General features: G+C 36.4%; 1 protein-coding gene across 2 annotated transcripts; it reads right to left on the bottom strand.

Annotated features, from left to right (window-relative positions):
* Positions 1-1,781: 1,781 nt before the first annotated feature.
* LOC146133283 (E-selectin-like) lies at positions 1,782-10,412 on the bottom strand. 2 transcript variants are annotated; one of them, XM_083396799.1, is made up of 9 exons: positions 10,260-10,412; positions 9,675-9,790; positions 8,840-9,035; positions 6,125-6,415; positions 4,939-5,223; positions 4,360-4,755; positions 3,913-4,025; positions 2,593-2,773; positions 1,782-2,280 (listed from the first exon to the last, which is right to left on the bottom strand). In XM_083396799.1, the coding sequence occupies exons 1-9, from the start codon at positions 10,306-10,308 to the stop codon at positions 2,090-2,092; spliced, it is 1,818 nt and encodes a 605-aa protein (XP_083252925.1). In that variant the 5' UTR covers positions 10,309-10,412; the 3' UTR covers positions 1,782-2,089. The 2 variants fall into 2 exon arrangements, with proteins under 2 accessions (XP_083252925.1, XP_083252926.1); XM_083396800.1 differs by having other exon boundaries at positions 8,846-9,035.
* Positions 10,413-17,245: the final 6,833 nt, after the last annotated feature.

The raw sequence follows: 17,245 nt of genomic DNA, 5'->3' as shown, positions 1-17,245 counted from the left end.
AGTTTCTCGAAAACTACACATAATTACAAGTTACTAAAAATCTAAACGAAATGAAAGAGTAGAAAGTCGAGCACTCAAACTAGCCCAAGCAGGCCTCGGTTAGTTAAAGCTATGTTTTACGGTTTTACCTTCTCCTGTTATTCACACAAAAGTGATTCCACCTATAATTAAGTGTTTCCTAAAGTGTGGGTCGCGACCCAAAGTTATGTCACCTGATAATTCTTCGTCGCTTGTTAGGAAGTTTTAGATCGAGAAAATTAAAAATTGGAAAAACAGGAAATTGTTAAAAAAATTACAAGAAATATTCTCGAGAAATCTTATAGGAGTCACGCTTGACATACCTCGCATTTTGACCTCATAGCTGGACTTTGTAACAAAAACTGTATGGGTAAACATTTTCTAAGCTGGTGTAAATTCTAGAACGATTTATTTAAAGTATAAATACCAAGACGAACTATGCTGTTCTTCAAACTTACGGTAAGGCCTCAGTGACACCCGTAAGCATTTCTGTCAACCTTCAATTCGCGACACACTGTTTACCTCAATTTGATTTAGTTTAAGACGTAATAAGAATATCAAAGCCCATACAGAAGTAGGTGTCATTTTGAACGTTTCGAATAATTCTTTATTAATTTTGAATAATGTGGATGATTTAAAGAATGCCACGAGGCGTCGCGAAGCGCGAACAAATTGCGACTATATATTTGTTTTAAAATGCAAATTTAATTTAGATATAGAGGGGACGTGACGCATTGAGTACAGATTAAAAAAAACACATTTACATTGCTTAATATATTGGCGTTTATCAAGTTGCGGGGTGCGTTGACCCAAAGGTTAAGATTAAAATACGTAAAAGTTTCACAAAAAAAACTTTACTATGTTTTTGATTGCTTTATGAGGTTTTAAGTTGCCGATGTTCTACTTGCGGTACATCGGCCATAATGCAAAGACGATATAAATGGGGGAAAACACACAACATGGCATCAACTAAATTAGTTTAACAAACTGTAAATCGTTATATTTCAGACTTAAAACATTCGGTATTTTGTCGTTATTTTAAAGACGGAATACTTTCGACCGACGAGCAAAAAATATATAAATATTAGACAAGTTTTTTAAACTTTCGTAGGAGATAATGCCACACTGCAGAGGACGCTATTTGTCTGTAAAGAAGCCAAAAAATCGCGTGGACACAAAAGTTTCTAACTTTGATTAACGAAAGGCTCACGCATCACCACTAATAACCAAAGCAGTATGCAGATCTTACAAAAAATCATAATAACGTCAGAAAAGAGCACAGAGCGAATTCCAGAAGGGTAACTTAAAACTAAAACTGTGCTTGATATCCAAATTATTCAGTTTTTTAAACCACAATAATCAAACTAACTTTGCGTGGTTTCCAAAGTTGTTTCTTTTAGGTTAAAAAGGCAGATTGTAAAGCAAAGATCCATAAACTTGTTTAGCTGGCGGCATAGTAAATAAGATAAATATTCACTGTGATACACGTTTTAGAAAACAACAATAAAAAAACATATCTAGATTCTAGACCAGGGGTACGTGTACCGCTTGATAGTACGAAGCACTAAAGAAGGGGTTACGACATGCAGTGAGAAATTATGCGCTATTTAGGCATATATGTGAAAAATATGAAAATTATGAAAAACAACAACTAGCCTTTGGTAAATTGACCGATTGTTTGTATGTTGAAAATATTGTTGAACTTACAAGACTGTATGTAATACATGCATTCAATACGTAAGTTATAAATACACTGAGTTTAATTCCTAGTATTACAATTTTATTTTCTTCCGCCGGCCGTTGTAGACAGGGGGTACGAGAAAATTTCTTGAAAGCTCAAAGGGTACGAGCGCTAAATAGGTTAAAAAACACTGTTCTAGACAATCGCCCTTGTTATATGACGAGGCTATCCGTAAATGTGGGCCTATATCAACATTTGTTGCAAAGCAATTCAAATGGAAATTATCAACGCAATTGTTACTGTAGTAGTTTAATACAAATGGTCTGCAAACGCGTGATCGTCTTCATGAGGGTGAGTGTAGGCAAGGATTTGGCTTTAAATACAGATTTCTCAATTGCACATGTCGCTGCTGATTGAAGGACGCCAAACACCAGCACCCTGACAAGTGATCACGTCGCTGGTTGGCGGACTTCTGTTTTTACAGCGCACGGGGAGTTGGTGATTCGTGCTGTATTCGTTTCCGGCCAAGAAGTCGATGATTACTCCTTCTGGAATCCGGACGGTCACTCGGCATCCTCTGGCTGCAACAAAAAAAGCCATTTTTCATTTTAAACTTATTTTTTAATTAGGTTGTCTTGTACGGCTATCAAAAACTCACAATTGATAAAGTTAAACTTAATGGCAAAAAATATACGTATTGCATCGAAATGGTTTAATAGTTTGTTTTATTTTTTACAATGTTCTAAAGTGAAAAGTCCGAGCTATAACTTTTCGGTTAAATTAATTTTGCTCAAGTTTTGTTGCAATTCAAAACAAAGCTGATTAAGTCAAACGATATCCTACCAATTAAGCCCAATGATATCCTTCTGAATCTTTTAGTATTATAGACATACCTTCACAAACAGGAGCATTCGCGGACCAGCTGTAAGTATTCCTACAAAATGCCGCGACGCTTCCTTTTAGTTTGTAGTTTGTTTCGCATGAAAATATAGCAATGCTTCCGACCCGGCGATGTCCAGAATTATATTCCACCCTTAGATGGTCGGACAGGAGGATTGCAGGGCATTCTCTTTCCTGTGAAAATATGTTAGATTATCGTTTTACAATATAATTTTACATTGAAAATGGAAGGCCTATACACCTGGGCGGGGAAGATCAAAGTAAATTCAAAATCACTCGCGACACAAGGAAAACGCCAAACTGTGAAAACAATTCAATTTAAATGAGCTTGGGTCCAAGGTAATCAACTTTTGCAGGAAAACCAAGTAAATTTATTTTTTTAATAAATATCAAGTCATGCCATATATCTTCTTCATAGACAAAATTATTGGTTACTAATTTAGAGTGCAAGTTCAGACAATTACCAAAACGACTTGACAGGGTGTGCCGTTGTATATTTTGACAGGGGGGTATAGCGCGGTTCTGCTATGATATACCAGGGGGGATTAGATACATTCAAACACAAAAACGGCCAAATTTTAATTTTTTTCCATGTATAGGGTAAATATATCATTGAAATTTTCTAAGGTGTTGTGCATTTTGACCCGCCGGGAGAACAGTTCAGGAATACGGTTTAAATTTTTGTTACTTAACCTTGTATATGACATGTAACAATCATCCATAGATATATCAGTGTTTTATATTCTTTCATCTCTGAAAAGTGCTTAAAACCAAAACTCACAAAAAATGAGAGATTTTCCCCCTAAAAATCAAACCACCCCCGTTTTTGGGCACAAAATTTTTATATTAGGAACAACTTTGGAAGGGTTTCTAGCAGTTATGAAAATTTCATGTTCCAACATGTTGTTTTCCTGGTCAAAAGTGAGGCACAAAAATATCCCTTGAAAAAAAAAATTTATGATACACATGATAATTCAGACAAAAACAACATGTGCCCAAAAAAATTTAGGGCCACATAATTAGTCAATTAACCTTCTTGAAAGTTATTAAAAAATAATAACAAACTGCTTAAAATAACAACCGATTTCTTTACTATATATTGCTTACAAATACAAGAAGATATACACCAGTTAAAACCAAACACTCGAAGGTACTAAATATGCAGTAGTTATCTACTGTTGCATGTGAACAAAACTTCCCAAATTTCTCTTAGATACACTAAAGTTCGGTCAAGACATTTTTCCACAAACAGTTCGAGTAAGTCATTTACAGACACAAAATTAATTCATTCAATTCTACAAAATTAGCGTCACCCTTTCGCAAAGTTGTCCGTCTTTGTTCGCAGGGCAATCGCAGCGGAAGTGTTCCCCGATTGCAATGCACCTCCCTTCGTTTCGACACGGTTTGCCAGCACAAGGATTGAATTCTATAATCGGTAGAAAACTTTTGTCTTAACATACATATTGTTAGTTTTTGGCAAAACTATATGTTTACTTTTAATGCAATCAAAAAATGAAAAACACTACAAAGCTTATGTTTCGTGTGTAATCTTTTTTGAACGATGCATATTCTATGTGAAGTAAAAAAAAAAACTTTTTTTTGCTTGATCCGAAAAAGGCGGGATAGCACAAAAACCCAACCGCTTATCTCTAATCCACTTTGAAAATGTTAGTTTCCCCGTATAAAGTCAAATGCCCCTTGTATAATAACAACTGTAACACACAACTATACTTACAAATCACACAACATTATCGACTTACCATTTTCGCAGATAAAGTATCTGGTATACCAGCATGGAATATCATTCCAATAACCGTGATGCCAGTTCCTAACCACTGCACAGTGTGCCAAATAGGGGCCTTTGGGATCACCAGAACGCCAATTTGAAATTCCACTCTTATTAGTGTCTTCCCTTAGAGTAACCCTGGTCCCGTTCAACCATTTGAATTCTTTGTTGATACCAGGTCTCTTAATTCCAAAGTAAAAATCATAAAGAAAGCCTTGCGCTCGCAGCAAGCCAATTTTTTTGGTTATAAAATCTATGTCTTTTCTGGTGCGGGGTTGTGCCAAATCGCCCCCTGCAGCACGGCATGTTTTTCGGGCATCATCGTAGTTCTTCCTTTGCGTTTCGAACTGAAAACGTAACTTTGGTGTGGCTGCGTTTGAAAACACATTATTATATTTATTTAACAATATAAATAAAAAGTGTAACTGTTAATTTTTCCTCGTTAAATTTCAGACTTACTATAGGTGAACATATTTAAACACAGGTTCACCTTAGTTACATTAGGAACGAAATGACAGGCAATCTTTTACGTCCAGTTAACGTTGATGCTTACCCACGCAGGCTGGAAAATGGTGCGACCATTTCGCGCCGGGTAAACACGTCATAGACTCTTCACCTATTAACCTATATCCAAGTTCGCAGCAAAATGCTGCCCGCTCGCCGATGGGAGTTATGGACGCCGGAGGATTCACCCTCATGCCCGGAGTTGGGTTTACCGAACAACCGGGTAACTCGCAGATAAAGCACCTCCGATGGTTGCAGCTGACGCCAATCCAATGCGCATCGTAATCATTCCTCACCGCAGCACAAATCTCATCTTTGCGGAAACTAGGTTTGCCTGGGTCAAAAAAATTGGCGAATACCCTCAGTTTTTAACCCAAGGATAAAAAGTAGTGCACCATCTAAATCAGCGGTCCCCAAACTTTTTGGCTCGCGGCACACTGAAAATATCTTAAATATTTCTCGACACAGTTTTACCAGAACAACAATAGGGCCATTTTAATCGCCCTTAACACACGACAAACTATATGTAAATGTTTCAATATGATTAAATTATAATAGGCAGGGTGTATTTAAATGTAAAATGCCTGCGTATGTGCCTTTGGTATGTGCCATTGGTAACACAAATACTCTATTTCCGAAATTACAAAAAGTTTCGCGGCACACTTGGCAATCTCTCGAGGCACACTAGTGTGCCGCCTCACGCAGTTTGGGAATCACTGATCTAAATGAACCTTATTGACGATCTAAGTAACATTCGTCAAAACATTAATTTCATCAAGAAACAAATGAAGCCTTATCAAACGAATGATTTATCAAGATATTTGGTGTTCTGTACCTTAACACAGTGGTTCTCAACTTTTTAGCATACGGACTGGTAAAATTTTAAAACATACTTTGCGGACCGGTGGTCCTTCAAAAATTAAAATCAACCAAAAATTTAATTACGCAACAGTAGGCAACTAAAAGTCTTCTTAGCTTTCACATACAACTGGTCTTACAGTTTAAGACTTAAACGAGTTGCAGCCTCTTTTTAAACAGTGAGGCAAAACACTTGCAGCATTGTGACATAAAATGCACTCCAAAGTAGACTATTAACTTTGGCAATTGAAATATAAATTTGTAATATATTTGGCGAACCGGCAGGAAAGTTAACGTGGATCGGCACCGGTCCGCATTCACCGATCTTACTTGAATTTTATTACAAGCATAGTAAAGGCGAGATGTTTATTATTAACCTCTAAGCCAGTTGTGTATCCCTCCGCTATTACGTTCTCTGGTCGCCACCCTTGTGCCATTGATCCAGTAAAAATCCCCGTTTCTGTTCGGGTCGCGCTTCATTCCAATGTAATAGGAAGTTGCAAACCTTTTCCTGAACTTTTGCAACGAGGAAATGGTTCTAGTGATAAGATCGATGTCTGCTTGGTCCTTGGGCACAGCCAAGTCGCCCCCCCTTCTTTGACAGTGTTCACGGGCATCGTCGTATGTCAATCTTGCAGGAATGAAGATAAAGCCACCAGCTATTTTCACTGCAAACAGAAAGTTGTACCGGCAACCAAAACCAAAAGAGTTATAGAAGAAAATTATAAATTAAACATTTCCACGAAATTCGGGTGGAAGGTCTTCTGTGTGGTTGGACTTCTTTTTAAAGCACACACAGTCACACAGTTTTATCCACCCGACCCATTAGAAATTAGTGCATTTCTAAGCAAAAAGGTCTACGACAATCAGTGCATCCAAAGGATCAAAAAGTCCGACTTTTAGACTTTGAGGTCTCGGACAATGCACTAATTTGACTTAACAATGTGCTTCAAAAGATTAAGTTTAATAATACTTGACCTACCTAAACCCAAACGCTAATCAGCACCCTAACCCAAATAATGTGAATTGAATTAATAATTACATAAACGCTTTAGGCTCCAATACCTCAATTTGTGACGTAACTATCCTATGGTACCATAGACGAGAAACTATCTTATGCTCACCTGAGTTTGGGCTTTTTCACCAGCATTCAAATAATTATTACATTAACGCACATTATTTGGGTTAGGGTTCGTGTTTGGGTTAGGGTGGGTCAAGTGTTATTAATGCCATCTCACACTTTTTGTAATCTTTTGTGAATATTCAACGAATATTTTCAATTTATCTACGCCGGGAGTTTACCTAAAGGTCCAAATTAGTGCATTGCCAGGACCTCAAGGTCTAAAAGTCTAGACTTTTCTGCTATTGGATGACCTAATTGTCGTAGACCTTTTTGCTTAGAAATGCACTAATTTCTAACGGATCGGGTGTTTTATCTGTATGTCCACATTTTATGTCACTGTCGTAGGTATTCGGTATTCGTTTGTTTTTAGTGATCACGTTTATAAAACGTCTCTCAAAAAAATGATGGCACCAAGTCTTAAGTTGTTGTAAATTTTGTTTCATGACATTTGTGACATTCGGTCATTCCTTATCCAAAAGATTTTTGTGTTTCGCGGAAACCTGACTACGTTTTTAATGTCTTGACCCATTTAGAAACTTTGTTTTAGCCCAAAGGCGTCGTGCAGCTCATCGCACGGTCATTGAAACTGAAGTTTCGGAAAGTTAAATTATATAAAGGCGTTCTTTCGCTTTGCACAAACCTCTAACATCTTTGTAGTGTAGCGTTTGTATAGATGGTAGCACCTTCCTAACCTAAAACTTAGACAAAATCAAGTAGCCTACTGTGTAATTCATTGGAGATTATTTTTTGATGCTGCCGTCGCCACGTTTAGACGTAACTTTGAAACAACATCTCTGAAAAACAATTCAGGCTCTCCACCAACAAAAATCCTTATTTTACTTAGCATATTCCTTATATGACTATTGCTTGAATAATTCCTTGTTTATCGCTTAAACATGGCAAAGTTTATACAATTTTTAGGCCAACATAACATATATCTTTAAGAATCAGAAAAAAAAAGGCTTGCAACAAGACTGGCTAGATCAGTGGTTCTCAAAGTTTTCTTGTATTTTTCCCTTAAAGGCTCTAAACAATGTTGATTCCTCCCCAAAAAATCTCAAAAGGAATTTTGCCAAAATTTTACAGTATAAGGATACAATGTGCAAGTGCAAGGTGCGTTTTTCTGATTCATCTAAGAGATAACAGTGAACATTACAAAAGTAGGGTACAAAGCGTTATTTATTAATAATTTGAACCATGAGCTTCATGTTTAAAACAAAAAAACAATGAAAATTGAGCAGAAAAGAGTGTCAGTTTTTCCCGAAGATCACCGCGTTTGCAAATGTAAAGTGTTCCTTTTTTTGGTTAAAACATCTGTAATGGCACTAAAACCACATTCAACTTAATATGTAGTCGGAAATGGAAGAAGTGTTTGCTCTGCAACGGTTAATTTGGCATACTTAGCACAAACTTGTGGATCCAACCACATGTTTTTTAAATGAATGATTTGGAAAAGTCGCGCTCGAGCATTTGCTTTGGCATTTTGCAGAATTTAAAATATATACTGGAGCAATCTTATGTTTTACCCTTTCTTTACTTTGCTTTTACAACCATGCTAGAACAAACAAACACTATAAAATAGACATCTGGTGGTAGTAAACTTTACTTTCTGTGACGAAACAATAGATATTGTAAATCAAACAGAGTCTATTATGACGTAGGCTTAACACAGTTAAAGCAGCATATTGTCTTCACATAAGGCTACTTTGAGTGGTATAGTAAGTAGATGTTTCCATTTAAACTTTGTGCAGTTAGTTATAGGTGCTAAATATCAAATAATAAAAAGTGAGCCATTTTCTTTAACTTTTCCTCCCCAATTCCTTCCTGGAACAAATTTCCTCCCCAAAATATAAAATTCCCCCCAAAGTGAGCCAAGTGGCTTCCTTTGAGAATCACTGGGCTAGATTCTACCAGCCTGCAACTAAGTAATCCCATCAACCTTTTTATACTTAAATACACTATATACTACCTTTACCTCCAGTATGTTCCGTGTCTTTTGAAACAGGACTTGATAAAGTTGGTGGCTGAAACGTTGTAATATCATTGCAAAAATCCTTAAAGCAGCATTTGGTTTGAACACGACTGTTGACCGCAGGTTGGCATAGCAGAGGCTTACCCAACGGAAGCGCAAACCTTTCCTCATAACAACCCCACTGAATAATTGTCTGCACACAAAAATTTAAACAAAAATGATTAGTTTTATAAAAAAGCATGACAGAAAAGAACACATTTTAAGTTAAAATATTTACACATATAAATTAATCCCCAATTTTGGTGAATCACACATTAATCTACGCAAAGGCATGTTGTTTCACTGGTATATATTCAGCTATTTCTTCATCACTATTTTAATTTCATTTTGTGTTTCTGTTATTTTTTGGAAAACAAATGCACTGTGAAATGTGAATGCCTTAGTTTTGACCAAGAAAGTCAGGTTGAGGCATGAAAGTAAAAAAACTACTAACCATATAAATGTGGCAGTGAGTTAAGTCAAACATTTATTGAATTTTGCTTACTTTTTTTAATCTAAGAGATAAAATTTATGGAAGTTTGAGTTAAATAATTAGAATTACAGTTCTTCTAATTTAATGAAGTAAATGACTAATGAAGTCTGATTGTGCAAGGACATTGCACCGAAATTTGTCCCTGTCTGTTGGATTATTGTCTGACAAACAGCACTCACCTTGAAGATAGAACACCATAAAAATTATGAACTGTTAAATGTATGAGTTGTTTTATCGTGAGTGATGTATATACATTTTTAACTCATTATTGTAGTTGCACAAGGATGTTATTTCATTTACCCCAGTAATTGGCAGTTTTTCAACCATTACAAAGCAAAGACCATTATTTTCTGTGCAGTTAGATGCTCCAAAGCACAGAAAGTTTTCTTTGGTTCCACCACAGTGACATGATATACCTGAATTGAAAAACAAAATTATGCACGAGTCGAGCAAAACATTTAGATAATATAGATTATTAGGTTCAATATCTATACACAGCAGTGGTTTCAAAACAAATTTCATGGTAGAAAATACTCAGTTATATCATAAATCATAACTAAATTACAAAAGTTAGGGTTCTTCCTTTTTGCTACATAGAAAGTAAGAAAAAAAGGTCTACAAATACTGCCGCACTGCACATTATTTGGGTTAGGGTGTCGGTTGGTTAAGTACTATTATATTCATGGTTATAATGCTTGATCCACCCAAACCCAAACAATGTGCGTTGCTGCACACAGTATTTGTAGACCGTTTTTTTGGGTTACAATCTACATACCAAATCAATGGAGCGCCAAAAAATTAAACCTATTTTTTTACCAATTTAAACATAAAAAATGTGTTGTTGCTAAACCATAACAAAAACATTACCCAAAACAGTCAACTTACCATTAGCGAGATGTAGTATTCCGAGTAGTGCGATTGTATAGACTAACATGATTGTAATAAAGTGATGGAAGGTTAATCACAGTAAATCCCTTTTCAAACAATCAAAATTTTTTTTTTCTTTTTGATCAAATATGTGATTTAAAAATTATTTAAAAAATCTTATAAAAAATTTAAAGCAAATGAATGGTTTATATAGTGGCAATTAGTCCATAACAATATAATACTCATGCATAATAGACAATGCGGGGCGCTCTTTCACTATTGTACGTGAAAAGTTATGCAAAAATAAATAATAATACCGCATACCACAACACATATTGTTTGGGTTAGGGTTAGCGTTTGGGTGAGGGTGGGTCAAGTAATATTATGTTTATTATTGATAATAACTTGACCCACCCTCAACCAAACACCAGAAGCTACACAGCACAAAAGCCATCACAAAGAAATACAAAGGCCAAAATAACACCCGATTCGTCGGCAAGTTTGGCTTAGCCATGCCACAGCATACTGCATTTTTGTCGCAAAGATAAGCCAAAGGAATATGATTTCCTGATTCCAGGATCACGCCTGTTAGCATAGAAAGAGAAATGTCTGATTCCCGTTGGATGGGGACTTCCCTTTACCTTTTTGCGACTGAAACGCGGGAAAACGCGAATCTAGGCTAAAAGGCGCTTTTTTCAAGCAACATAATTTTATAAACTAATAAAACAGACAAAAGCAAAATAGCCTGGAAAAGTAAATTGGCGCTGGTCTAGAATCCTACCACGATTTTGCAGCTTGAAATTGCGCGGCTTTAATTCCTGTAATAACGTTATTTGTAAATTTAGCGCGACTGATAATGGAGTACAAGACTGAAAACCGTTAACGCGACAAAAGTTTTGCGCGTTTGAGCGATTTGGTGCTGGTCTAGAATCCTACCACAGTTCTAAAATCAACGCACAAAATTTGAGTTAGGGTGCAGGTTATCGTTTGGGTGTGGGTGGGTCAAGTATTATTATATTCTTTGTTTAATAATAATACTTGACCCACCTTAACCCAAACGCTAACCCGCACCCTAACCCAAATGGTGTTTCGTTGTGGTAGGATTCTAGACCAGCGCCAGCGATTTTTAGTGGCTGGCCGCATTATACGTTGATTTTACATGGAATGCGCGGCTATGAGCGGGAAACTGGCCTTACTTCGAACCTGAGCGTGCGTGTTAGCGTTTGGGCGTGCGTATGGGTGAGTTTTGTGTTGTTATCTTCATTATTTAATTATTATACGTGACCCACCCTAACCCAAATAATGTGCGTTTTGGTAGGATTCTAGACCAGCGCCAGTAACTTCTTGTACTTGTAGTGTAGGTTATAGTTATAATGAAATGTAATAAATTGGCACAGAAAGGGCATATGCAGGGTTTCTGTAGTTTATGTAATTGGCTGCCCTCTCAACAAACAACAGGGAAGCTCTTTTAACATTGTAGCTTTATATGTTTTCTCATGGAAAGGTGCCATTAAGCGTACAAAATGGTAGCTTGCTATACAAACTTAGCAACATTTAGGGGAAGTAGCAAATGTCTTGTTTACCCATTAGCTACCATGCAGTACATAAGCACCAGTCTGCTGTTTGAATTTCATTGCACTTTACGCCGAGATCTCTGGCATACAGAAACAACTTTTAAGGTGTGCAATTATGTTTTTACACACCTTGTGTTGGAAATCCTACCAATATTTAAGTGTACAGTATACCAATTTAGAAGTTGGAAACTCTGGTTATTGCAGTGCTAAAATAAAGCTACGTCTAAAATTTGTGGTCGTTTTACAACTGACCTGCACAGGCTCAGTGGGAGCTGTTTGAAACATGACAATTAACACAGACGCCTGCTGCATTTTGTTGGTAAATACAACTTTATTTGAAGAGGATCAACAGCCCATATACAACAAATAAAACAATTTGTGAACAAGCCCTTCTGGAACTGTGCTGACTAGAGTCCTCTTTTTCCCAGATTTTTTCACTCCTGAGAAACAGGATTGAAAAATGAAAATCCTGACGAATATATTTGTGCCTAATTTCATCATTATGATGTTTAAAACTATTTTATTTTAGCTCCAAGCATTTAATTAATTCTTCCTAGTGCTGACCAACAACCCTAGTGCTGACCAATGATATTTCCACACATTATATACCATGCATCATGCCTTCGGGAAGGCTTACTGAAATTAGTTGGATCAGGATTTTAGTGCAAGCAAACAAAGGCTATTTTCAAGCCTTGCTTGCATGCAAATCCTGATTAAGCTAACTGATTTTGGGGCACCAATTTTTTTCAATTTGGTAAGTAAAGAGTAACGCAAAGAAAAATGGTCTGCAAACACTGCAATACACATTGTTTGGGTTACCCTGCAGGTTGGGGTTTCAAGAGTTCACACATTTTTTTATTTACTATTAATAATAATGCTTGGCTAACACTAACCCAAACGCTAACTCAAATAATGTGCGTTGCAGTATGTGGTATTTGTAGGCCGTACCTTTTTGTAATTTTTTGCCTTTTTTGATGTACCAAATTAAAAGAGCCCCCAATTTTTAGAAGCCTTTCTAAAGGCATGTGTACATTTGTAGAATCAATCATTTTGTTATGGCTCTTGGTCTGTTAGATTCATTTTTTCAAATTCCTAAATTTATTGCATAACATACAACAAATAAGTGCTCTTAATACTATTGAAAGTTGTGTTTTCTTGGCATCAAATTTTGAAATTTGCAATACTGTCCACGGATCTGCAAAATTACAAAGTGATCCAGGGTTGATTTTGAAGTAAAATTTTCACTCGCCAGCAGGGCTGCGAAGTCGGACTCGGGGAGTCGATTTGTTTTGGTTGGAGTCGGACTCTGGACTCGGGTAAGACCTTGTAAATCTACCCAAGTAGACTGATATGGCCGCCAAATGGAAATTGTAATGGTGTAATATTTTCCAACCATGTATTGTGAGTGAATGAATTATTAGATACCCCTATAGGTGGATTGCTGAATATCCACGTTATAAGAGTTACGCAATTTGGTGAAATACAGGCTGTATAGTCCGGGCCAGGCTCGGTACTTAACAAAATCGCTCTTTTGACTGAGTCTAAGTCGGGAGTCGGATTCAGGTTGTTTTTAACCAACTCCGCAGCCCTGTCAGTCTGGTAAGTGCAAACAAATCAGTACTCACCTGGACAAAATGCCACATGCCAAAAATATCAGTCTGTCATCTGCAAGTTTACATTCTATGCCATTGTTTAAGCAATGATTTAACCTGCCTTGTATTTCGGAGAGTTTACTTAGATCAGTGTTTCTCGACCTTTTTCACCCCAGGGCGCACTTGTAAACCTTTCAAAACGTGGTGGCGCACCTGACGCGCGAGTCGACTGCTAACTTTGTTTTTTGCTGGCAATTTTTATTACATCAGGCTCCCAATTCTATTATCTATTAAGCAGCTTGCGGAGTCGGTTAAAAATAACCCGACTCCAACTCCCGAGTCCGACTCGTCTGCAATCCTACAGCATTTAAATTTCCCATTTACGTATCTAAATTAAGGTGGATTTTCAACAATCCCCTCATAGGGGTGTCATATATCTCATCCAACCACAATACATTGCTGGAAAATATCCACCATATGCTATTTCGCCTTTTTAATTTGCATTTGGCGGGATTATTAGTTTTAAAATTGGTACTGCGCACGTCAGACTCGGGACTCCATCAGTCCGATTTCAGCAAAATAAATCGATTATGGTACGCCGAGTCTCAAATATGACTCCCGACTCCACAGACCTGCTATAAAATACGATGTGCTCAATAAGACATGCCTAAAGAGAATTAAAGGACATATTCTTGGCATCGGCCTTTTGGTGTCGTCGGTTGGGTGCCATAGTGTTTTGGCACAGGATTGTTTACCTCTGTTTGGAGTTAGGCGCGAGTAATGGGTAGAATTAGAATTTGGGTTATGGTAAAAATTATTAGGGGAGTTTGTGTTGAAGTTATGGGTGGGGTTTGGGGTTAAGTAAAAGGTAGCAAAGGCCTTATTCTTGCCATTTAGGCCTTATTCGGACGAATTTAGGTCTTATTTTGATTTAAACGCTATTACGAGTATTAGGTATCAGTCCTATTTCGGTCTTACTCCGAACTGTTTTTTATGCCGAAGTTGCTGTTGTTTTAATTGTGGTCTTAAGGCGGAAGCCCCACTAGATTGCAATAGTTCCTCTTTCTTTGTTAGCGAAGAGCCAACATCAACTATTGGGATTTCAATAAGGGCTACGAATCCAGTCATATTGCTCAGTGTTTATTCACAGAAAATAGTGACTAGATTTTATTCTAAAAGTATTCGCAAATTCTACAAATAGGCCTAATACAGAATTTTTGTAACATTTTTTCCCCATTTTCTCGCAGCGCACCGGTTGAGAAACGGTGACTTAGATGTTGTCAATGTAATCAACCCCAATTGTTTACGCCAGGGGTCCGCAAATACTTTTTGGCGCAACCCAAACTTACTTGTGACCTAAATTTCAATCTAACTATTTGTAGACCCCTGGTTTATGGAACTACTGAATGCATAGTACTTTTTGCCATATCTAAAGCACAGGTATTTTTCTATTTCAACAACTTGCATTCATTCTTTTCTATAATTTGTCAAGATCTTATCATGGGATTAAAAATACCGTGAAACAAACACCGCATCCACTGATTAAATGGACTTCAACCAACATTTATTGTTTTTTATAATGCCTCACAATATTTGCTTTTGATTGCAGTTTAGTCAGAGCTAATTTGCAGATGTTTCAGTTTGAATGTTGTCCGGCTAAATATTCCTTAATTTGATTTTTCTCTTTATTAATATCCCTGTACCTAAAATATCAGGTGTGTTAAGTAACAATGTCTGAATACAATTATGTCCACTCGAGCATTTTTCCAGTGTTTAAATCAGAGTCAGACTAGGACTCTGGATTTGAGGACTCTGTTTGTTTTGCTGGAGTCGGACTCAAGAGGAGTAAAACCACGTAAAACGACCAGAGCCCCGAATCCGACATGCGCATGCGCAGAACCAAATATTGAAACTGATATGGCCCTAACTGGAAATTGTAAAGGTGGAATATTTTCCAACCATGTAGAGTTAGGGCCGGACTCGGGGCTCAACGAAATCGCACAATTGACCAGGTTGGATTTGGGGTATTTTTGACCGACTTCGCAGCCCTGGTTTAAATAGTTTATTATAACAATGCACAATATTCTGGTTGGGTTCAGGTAGGTTAAATATTATGGGAGGTTAAAAAAATTAAAGATAAGATAGGTTAAAAAATATAGTAAGATATGGTATTCCAGTTTTTCATTTTTGTGAATATTAACACATAAAAGTGTGAATCAACCAATACATGCGAACAGAGACCATTTTATGTATTAGGATAGTTACCTAAAGTTATCTCATTTAAATTATTTTCCCAGTTTTCCTTCTTTGTGGTCTAGTGCAGTGCTCTTCAACCTTTTTTGATTTGGTGACCCCTAAAGTTGATGTCAATTAAACTGAGCAAATCTGCCGAAGTTCTATACACTCTTGGTGAGAGCTTGCCTGTAGGCTGCTTGCGAGTCCTATTGAATGTCATAAAACAGCATTCCAACAAACTTGAAAAAATAGCAAAGAAGCTATTTAATGACTGTTTTATCAAAAAAATTGTGGTATTAATGGTTCATTAAAATTTTGTGATGCACCAGTGTATACCTTTTCGTACTGGTGCACCCCATGCATATTTTGGTGTACCGGTCTAGTCTCTAGTGTACCAAATTTCTAAATGTTACGTAAATACCACCTTCTCTCTAAAAACATATAATTTTTCAAAATTGTTTACATAACAAATCCTGCAAATCACCTCTAAAACCCCAGTTTAAGAAGGTTTAGCATTGTTTTTTAATTACACATGATTATTTCTCTAATTTGTTTTTCAGAAATAGCAATAGTATATTATAATGTTTATATGAAATACTGAAAGTCAAAAATAAACATGATAATTTAAAAACCAAATGAGATGAGTCGATGACTATGGAGGATAAATCGTTTAAAAAAGATTGATCAGTAAAAACAGGTATTATGAAATAACAATGGTCTAAATTTTATTATTTCCTTAAAACATAGTTTTAGGATAAAAATTAGAGTGTCTAAAAATAACTAATTGTATTTTCGAACTGCATTATCTTAAGCTTTAACCCTAATAGAGACATAATCGATTTTTTCACAATGTGATAGCACATTTGTTTCTATTTCAGTGTTAATCTATGAATATTGGCATGTTTGCCACTTCATACATATTAACAACTTTTATATATACTGAACAACTTTACAGATTCCATTGTCAACGCCACGAAGACAACTCCTTTCAATGTTTAAAAATTAGTAAAGATTATTTTAAAGATTCATCATTTCCTACCTACTTCTGTATAAATCTAACTACAACCTCCATCGTTTTTCTGCCCAAACGCATTGACTTATTTGTTGTGTAGAGTGGCTGTAAGAACAGTCTTTGGGAAGTGTCGGTCATTTTATATTTAAAATATTTGTTTCCGAAACACTGAAATGTAAGCGTAAAGGTCACAAGTTGTTGTGATTTTATGGAAGGAAACCACAGCTCATAAAAGGTTCAAAACCAGTGACATAACCCATGTTTTTTTTAAAACATTGGATCTGTTCTAAATGACAAACAGTTCCGTGCGCAATTGTCATATTCAGTGGCTCTTATAATTCTTCTTTGTTTTTATTTTGAGCTTGGGTATTTCTGCTGGTCACGGCCTACTCCGTCATTGAATATGTTTTTTATGAAAACGTATTTTTACTGCTTTGTCACACTGGTGACGTTGTTTCCACTTTGTATGTATAACGTTATAAAATTAGCAGGTATCTATCATTGGTATAACAGAATTTTGGACGTTTGTTATTTTGACTAAATTGTTTCTCACTTATAAAATAAGTGCATATTTTGCATCTACAATTAGAA

The sequence above is a fragment of the Ascidiella aspersa genome, chromosome 9 (genome assembly GCF_963924565.1).
Source record: "Ascidiella aspersa chromosome 9, kaAscAspe10.2, whole genome shotgun sequence".
NCBI classification, from domain to species: Eukaryota; Metazoa; Chordata; class Ascidiacea; order Phlebobranchia; family Ascidiidae; genus Ascidiella; species Ascidiella aspersa.
Note: the sequence above shows the minus strand (reverse complement) of the source record. Positions and strands in the feature narration are given on the sequence as shown.